Consider the following 8,460-nt stretch of genomic DNA (forward strand, 5'->3'; position numbering starts at 1 on the left):
AGGACGCGGGGAAGGAAGGGCCGGGCGAGACGCGGTGGAGGCCGGGCGGGGAGGGAGCAGGGCGCCGGCGCCGGGGCCGCGGCGGCAGAGCGGGGCAGGGCGCCCGGGCGAGGGCCGGGGCAGGGAGCGCGGGGCCCGGGCGCGCGCCGCCGGGGCCTCGGGGCGGACCGGGGGGCGGTGCCGGGGGCGGAGCGGGCCGGGCGCGGCGGCATTAAGTGAAGCTCATGGAGACTGTGTGCTCTAGCGCCTTGCGGCGGAGGGAGGCGATGCTCGTGCCCCGCCACACGTCGCTGCTGTCCGGGGAGCTGCAGAGCTGGGGCGAGCCGGAGACGTTGCTGGGGCCGGGGAGGGAGGCGGGCACCATGCCGGGGAAGGCGGGCTGGTAGAGGTGCGACTGCAGCCCCGCGCCGTTGGAGCCCGCCAAGCTGTTGGACAGGCCCATGGAGTTGGGCGGCGGCCCGGCCGCCAGGCTGCACTGGGACAGCGACTGCGCCATGGCTTGCTGCCTGCCCAGCGCCGGCGGCAGCGGCAGCTGCGACACGCCCGGCATGGCGGCCGCCGCCCAGCGGGTGTCGTTGGCGTGGAAAGAGCACAGGCTGTCTCCCATGGCGGCGGCGGCGGCGGCGGCAGCCGACGGGAACTGGGGCAGGCCTGGCGTGGGCAGCAGCGTGCCCGGCGCGCGGAACACGTTGGTGGTCTTCTTGCGCTTCTTCCACTTAGCGCGCCGGTTCTGGAACCAGACCTGGAGCGGACGGGGGTGGGGAGACACACAGGGCGCTGTTAGCCCGCGGGCGGGCCAGGAGCGCCGGGGGCCCGAGCCCGAGAAACCCGCGGCAGGTCCACCCTCTCGGCCCCAGGCCGAACACGTGCCATCGGCCCGGCGCGCCCCCACACGCAGCCCGGGACCCTGGTTCTCCAGCAGCCCTAGGCAACCGGCGCCCCGGGCCTCCACCGGGCGCCAATTCCGGGAGTCCTGAGTGACCGTGCCCGGGAGCACTTACACCCCGTGCAGACAGACACCACACGCAGCATTCACCACGCCCCTGCGCGCGGGCACATTCTGCGAACCGCTTAGACGCACTGGTCTGCAGGCAGGCATGTTGTCAAACCTGGACCCACAGGTGTACAAATGAAGATAAACGTGTACCCGTGTGGCCTAATAGCGTGCCTATAACAATGATGGGGTATAGAATTTTCAGAAACGCTGGAAATTTGGAAATTGATGAAGAGCTGTGGATGACAAAGCCGGTTTCAAAATCGAAAGACAAAAGAAAACCCCTAACGCCACGGATGACGGAGCGGAGAGCTTAACGTAGTGATCCATGTGGGAAAGCAAGCGCCACTGAGCTACAGTGTAGTTTCGGTCACCTCAGTGACTTCTGATTCGTAGCAACTGGTACTACTGCCACAAGTCCGTGCCTCCTGCTTAAGCCCCTCTGAGGGTACCTTTATCTGGGTTGTGCAGGTGTGCTGGAACCTGCTGCTGGAGCCCTAAGCCTCAGGGCTTTCAAATCTATTATTTCCAAGAATTTACTGAGGATCCCAAATAACAAAGTCTCCAGTTCCCTCAACCCCACTCCCACCCCCTCATTTCATCTATAAATTAAAAGCACATTTTCTGACCACTACAAACCAAAGGAAGTCAAGTTTAAAGCTCACACTACCTATGAATCAAATTTAATTTTGCTCAGACAAACCCAGATGTCTTTTTAAAGGAGATGTGTTTGATAAAATATACTCCAAATGAAAATAATTTTCCTATTAGTTTTTTCTTAACAGTGGACCCTGGAAGTTCAGACTTTATAAGACAAATTTGCCTGTCAATGTGAAATTCACTACCACAGGGGAAGGAAACATTCTTCCCAAAAGATATTAAGTTAAACTGCCTGACCAAGAAAGCTTCCCCTTACCCCATGTTTAATTTTTTTTTTTAAGCCAGCATGTCCATTTGGCAGGCTTACAGTTCAAAATATAGTCAGCTGGGGGTTTACTATGCATAAATGTAAATGATGTGGGACACAGCTTAGGTACTGATTGAATTTTCTCATAATTTGATTTGGTCAATGCAACTTGACCAGTGTAAGGTCATGCGATAATCCAAATTATTTAGTGTTTATTCTGCAAACTAAAGTATCACAAGTATGGGAGTACCTGACCACCTTTCCCAGTAAACAATTATACACACCCAAGCCGGTGGAGCTATGCTCTCTGTTTACCAATATGAACAGCGCTGCAATCTAGAATTCTCTTCAGCCTTTGGGCTGGCCCTGGCTTTCCTACCATACATGCACCATCACCCACCACTTTATCTCTTTCTGGTTTCTACCTCATTTTCCACGTTTTTGCCTACTGTAGTGTCCAGATTGGGTAAAGATGCAGGGTCCTTTCCCTGCTAAAGCCCCTTGAGCTGGTGGCGCAGCGGATTAATGAGGCAGCAGGGCCCTAGATAGAGACTGGGATCAATGCGGCAGCAGGCCGAGGATTGAGCTGTTAGCGGAAAGTAACCCACAGGAGCCCAGGAAAGCACCTCAAGGAGACCGACTGCCACAGGTCGCTTTGCATTATCCATCCAAGGCTGGACCAGGTGGAGCCCTAGACAGGACGGTGTCTGTAACCAAAATGGTCCCCACACCTCACATTCTATGCCCAGATATATTTCAAAAGGTATCTATAGATTAAAGACGTGTTCCCAGCACTCTGCAAATGTCAGTGGATTCTGAAATGTTTGACTGTTTGCGGTGGGCATGGTGTGGAGAGTGGGGAAAGAAACAGAAGAAAGGGGGGAGGAATTGCCCAGAAGAATCTCAGTAGAAAACATGCCTGCCAGAAAGATTTCTGAATCTCAGGCACAAGTGGAAAAGAACAGCTGTTGAAGAACTAAATATTGTAGAAATAATCGAAAAATTGTGCTCAATTATGTTTGAGGGTTAGTAGTCAAATGATGGCTACAAAATTTTTTATGTTTCATGGCTTACTGGGATTGGGAAAAAAAAAATCTGCATGGGGTCTGAGCACCTCCGTTCCAAGCTATGATGCATATGTTTTTAAAATGTGAATGTTTCCACTTGAAAACTAGAGCATGACGGATTAAAATGCAGGTAAAACCTAAGGGAGATTTTGAGAATGCACAGATGACAACTCCAGGAAATATATTAACCGCAGCCACAGCCAACTTTGTACTCAGTTTGAAATGCAGCTCTTCTCAGAAGATGCTTAATACAACAGTGAGAATCTAATGGAGGTTGGAATTTAAAAATCCACTTTCATGATATCTGCTGTTACAGTAATATAGACATACTGTAAATGTATTTTAAAATATATAGCCCGTTTAATTCCTCACCTATAAATGGCTCAGAAATAGAGAAAGAGAGGAGAAAGAGAGAATATTACTTTTTTCCCCCCTCGAAGCAAACGCTTTATGAAGATCTCATTGGAATCCAGCAAATGATTAATGTGAAGATTTGGGAGGAAATCTGGGGAGCTGTATTAAAGCCTAGATCTCAGGTTCATTTCGATCAGCCAGCCGTGAACTCTGGGCTGAATTCATTACACTTTAATAGTGCTGGGAGAGGAAGAAAATGCAATTTCTCATTCCATTAGAAAACTAGAAAATACTCTCAGCTTGTCCCCCTATTAAGATGTGGCAGGTGACAGGGCCATTCTGGGGGACACGGTCAATGGAATTACAGCACATTATTTTTGTTCGTATAAAATATTGAAAGGCAAGCCTGACTGTGCAGAAGTTATTTCACTGATTTGGTTTTTATGTAAATAAAATATTGAAAGTTAATTAATCCGTGCTAGAGACTAATGATTATGCTTATTATATTGCATTTGATCGCATAATTTGCATGATTCTCGCATTGCTGCTTAATAAGCCATTCCAGGTTATAAATAATTCTGAAATTGGTTTCTAATAATGGCATGCTATAAAAGGAATGGTTTTATTACACTAGCCAGAAAAGAGAAGTGATATCAGACATGGAATTGGCCTCCGTGTGAGTAGAGGTGCTTTAATAAATACTTAAAAGGATGATATATGGCAGATATAGATAAAAATAAGTATATTGGATCATTTAGTCTAGAATCAAAACGTATCTTTAAAAACATACAATTGCAATAAATTAAATGTTTAGATCATTTTTAATCAGTGCAGTGGCCCACATACTGAAAAGAATTTGTGGCAATCTGTTAACTATGAAGAAAACTATGAAGTACTCATCATATAAGAACATAAACCAATTACTACTTAATTTGAATTTGGTCAAGGAGCAAAGATACAGTGAATTGCGAAGTAAATACATTTTACATAAATTATTTTTGCATTACATTACATAATGTTAATCATTTTGAAATGTTAATTAAGAAGGTTATGTTGATCTGATTACTTTTTAAACTATGGAACATTATTTTTAAAAATATTGAAATTACCATTCTATTAAATTTTTCCTATCAGCAGCATTAAGCTATTATCTTTGGTTGAACATTATGCTAGAACAATTAAAGTACTCTGTCTCTATCCTTCTTGATTATTCTTTTGTGTACTTCTTAAAAATAACTGTTTCTATTACATAGTTTGTACTTTATTTCATTTATAACCTTTTATATTAAAAGAATCACTGCCATTAACCTTTGGAAGACCTAATAAAGTTTAATAGACCTCATTTTCTTTTTTCATAAAGTCAGTTGTCCAATTATATTTTATTTGTGATTCTAAGTTCTATTTTAATTCAAACTAATTAGTAGTAACCCTAGGTTAAGCAACAGCATTTTAGTCCTTAAAAATTATTATATAGTATTTCTCTTGAGTGAAAAAAATTTATGAATTTTGAACCAACAGGATTTTAACAAGTCAGTACTATCATTAACAGTAATGAAAATATTGAAATTGTATATTTCTGTTAAGGTATGAACTCAATTTCAGATTTAAAAGAGGAGCAAGGTTTAAAAAAAAAAAAGCTTAAGAGCATCAATTAACGTGCCTCTGATGCTTAATTTCAATGGCCCATGGTTCAGGGCTTCCAGAGTTCACTAAAGAAACCACCAGATTTACACTGAGTAAAAATGTTAATATAGTGTGTTATACCCTTTATTAACTTGACCACCTTAAGTCCCCAATGACATTTATTTGCTGACTGTTTAAAACAGAAGGTTAGACAGTCTTTAAAATGCTGAAAGGAGAGAAAAATTCAACACTGTGATTATGAACACTTTTGACTTTTAGATCAAATGTAAAGTAACTGAGACCTTTAAACTTTGATGTTTAAAATTTGTAAAATGGAAATCTTTAAAATTTTTGATAGCAGCTAGAGCTGAGACTGACACAGGATAAGGAACAGAAAAGACCCGGTCGAGGACAGGCTAGAAGGTTTTCAGCACCCTGGATAGCTCAAGTCTAACCACCCCTTTTGCAATTTCACCTCCAGCACCTATCCATAAAATATTTGATATAATGTTTTCATTCTTCTAAAAAGTGGAAAAAATCTGAGATTCATTGGACTTATACTCTTATACCCCAATTTTCAGAAAAGTTACAGGTGTGGTTTGTAAGTTATATATAATTTACAACTTGGAGGGTGGTTGGACCAGAACAAGGGGTCAGTAATGATTTTGTTTACTACTGGTCAATCTTTTCTGACCTAAATGTCCTTTCTTCAAATCGGGTAGCTACACCAGAAAGCCCTTATCCCCCCTACCACCACCCACCCCACACACACACTGCCCAAGTTACTTTAGGGGAAACCAGGACTCATAGGCTGTGGGGGATCGCTCCAACTGCCCCCAGCGCATTGGTAAGCCACCAGATTCAAAGCCTTTATAAGCATCGAAGCTAGAAGGTATTTTGCCTGAGCGCGGCAGGAGTGTGATATGCAGGAAAACCCAGGTGTGGATCTTTTCTGAAAGGCTCCCACTTCGCCTTATTTTCTCCTTTTTCGTGTTTTCTGTATTGTATGATGCATTCTCCCATTTATTCAGGCACTTGACACAAACTCATTAGGGCTTAATGCACCTGTCTATAACGGGAGCTGGAGTGGAATTGCCCGCGGGGGTTAGCCGCCTAGGAGACACGGAAGGTGGGAGACCCAGAGATTTCCTTCGTGGGGTGGGGGGAAGGAAGAGACCTAGCAATCCAATGACGCCGACTTCGCTTTGGAGGAGTTTCTGCGTAAATGTGTTTATACTGGCAGGAGATGGGGGCACTGTCTGCCCATCGATGGGGCCAGTTCGCGGGGAGAGGAGCTAACTTCACCCAGGAAAGCTTAGCCCGGGATCCCTGTAAGGGAAGGAAAGACCCTGCTTCCTTTACCTAATTCCTCCCACCTCCTCCTTGTCTTCTTCCCTGGCGCCCAAGGCCAGCGTACCTGCACTCGGGACTCGGTCAGCCCGATACGAAGTGCCAGCTCCTCGCGCATGAAGATGTCGGGGTAGTGAGTCTTGGCGAAGCTCCTCTCCAGTTCGTTGAGCTGAGCAGGGGTGAAGCGCGTCCGATGGCGCTTTTGCTTCTGTTGGCCCTGCTGCTGACCGGCTTGGCTGGGGTTCGGGCCGCCCTGGGGCCCCGGCTGCTTGTCCGGGTCCTTTGCGCTCACCGCCAGCGAGGCCGGCGTAGAGCCCACTGTGGTGATGTCCTCCCCGGGCAGCAGAGTGGCTCCCTCGACTGGGTCGGAGTTGGGCGCTAGGTCCCCCGGATGGCCCCCGGGGTCAGAGCCCCCTACGCCCAGCCTACACTTCACCGCCTCCCGGTGGCCCAGAAGCTCGGCGGCATCTTTCATACCTGAGGAGGCAAGGGGATGGCGGTCACTACTGCCCTGGCCATTCCAGGAGAGACTGTACGCCCCGCGTGGGCCTTTGCCAGCCCCGTGCTCGGCTGCCTCTGCGCCCACGGTCGCCCTACGGAGCAATCTCCTCGGGTGCTCAGCCTGGGGCCCCAGGATCTGGATTGCCAGGTTGCAAGACCGTCTCCCGGCCTTTTCCCTTCTCTCCGCAGCGGGGTCGCTTAGTAAACAACACATGCTTTCGTCTCTCCCACAATGAAACCCTCCTAGTCCCGGCAATGAAACATGCCTCGGAGACCCTTTCACGAACCGTACCCCCCGGCGTTCTAGGAACTCCAGAGCTTATCCTAGAACCTAGCGGGGGGGTGTTGGGAGGGGGAAAGAAAAGAAAGAAGGAAAATTAAACAATTTTCTCCGTTGCTGCCCCACCTGCACTTAGGCAGTCTGAGAACTCTACCTCCGACCCTCAGCCGATTCCCTCTCACTTTCGGAAAATGAATAAGTCTCCAAGATTTCCACCCCCCGAAATCAACCCAAATCAGCTCCGCCTCCCCCTCAAATCAGAGAAAGTGTTTGGAAAATGGAGTCACATCCATCACCAAAGATTCCCAAACCGGAAACCCAGAGCCCAGTAACCCAGACATCTTTAAGAAAACTCAAGTAAAGTCTCTAGACATAACAGTGAATCAAACTTTAGAGAATTCAACTTTTCTTTCCGGAGATATAAAAGGCACGTTCCTCTCAGCCATTGATTGGCAATGCCGAGTCCCTTTACAGGCCGGATGCCTGAGAGGATGAATCTGGCTGTTCTCCTTTCTCAGTGAGTACACTTAGTAAATTGCTTCTATTGCAGTGGCATCTCCTTCAAGACTGAGTTTTACAAATTCAACCATACTTAGACGAGGAGCAGAAAGAGGTATGGGGAGAAAGAGAGGAAAAAAGAGAAGAAAGAAATCTGAAATTAAGGCAAACAGGAGGGGAAAAGAGAGGGAAAAAAACGCCTCCAAACAAATTATCACGGGGTAGATCGCCCCCTTCAAAAAAATAAATAACAATAATAAGGGGGAGGGAGGAAGTGAAAAAATAAGAAAAACAAAAAGTAACAACATCACCCAACTCCTTTGGATCTACATATTCCGTAGATTTTTTTTTAAGACGATGTTAAATTAAATTAAACTTTAATGCAGCACAATTACTTTTAAAGAAATTAGTCCATTTAGGGCACATTAAGGTAAAATAAGGAACAAATTGACAATTTCCTGCCCGGGCTTCTCCTGGCTGCCCGGGCGAGAGGCGCGCACTCACCTAGCCTGGCGTCCAGGAGGTCGGCGTGAGACAGCATCGCGCACCGCTCCAGGGCGAAAGCTGTTCCCCCCCAAATTTTAGCGGCTTTAAGTTATTTAAAATAGATATAAGCTATAAGCTATACGATATAGATATATATAGATCACCTAAATGAAAGAAAATTCGGTTTGTGGTTAAAAAGGGGGCTTCTTGCATTATAATGTCCTTTAGAGAGACGGGGAGGTGCTTAACAGTTGAATGAACCCGTGAGCAGCTCGGCGAGGGGACCAATCAGGAGGGCAGCCTGCAAATGTCAGCGCCCGGAGAGTCCCCCACTCCGCCCGCCCGCCCGCGCCCGCCCGAGGAGGCGGCGGCGACAGCCCGGGCTGCTCCAGCCCCGAGC

General features: G+C 47.2%; 1 protein-coding gene across 1 annotated transcript; it reads right to left on the minus strand.

Moving 5' to 3' along the window:
• Positions 1–211: 211 nt before the first annotated feature.
• On the minus strand, positions 212–8,115 carry OTP (orthopedia homeobox). Its single transcript, XM_055435617.1, has 3 exons — positions 8,079–8,115; positions 6,363–6,772; positions 212–742 (listed from the first exon to the last, which is right to left on the minus strand). The coding sequence occupies exons 1-3, from the start codon at positions 8,113–8,115 to the stop codon at positions 212–214; spliced, it is 978 nt and encodes a 325-aa protein (XP_055291592.1).
• Between the last annotated feature and the right edge of the window lie 345 nt (positions 8,116–8,460).

The sequence above is a fragment of the Moschus berezovskii genome, chromosome 9, assembly GCF_049115385.1.
Source record: "Moschus berezovskii isolate FMDL1 chromosome 9, NW_MosBer_1.0, whole genome shotgun sequence".
Lineage (NCBI taxonomy): Eukaryota > Metazoa > Chordata > Mammalia > Artiodactyla > Moschidae > Moschus > Moschus berezovskii.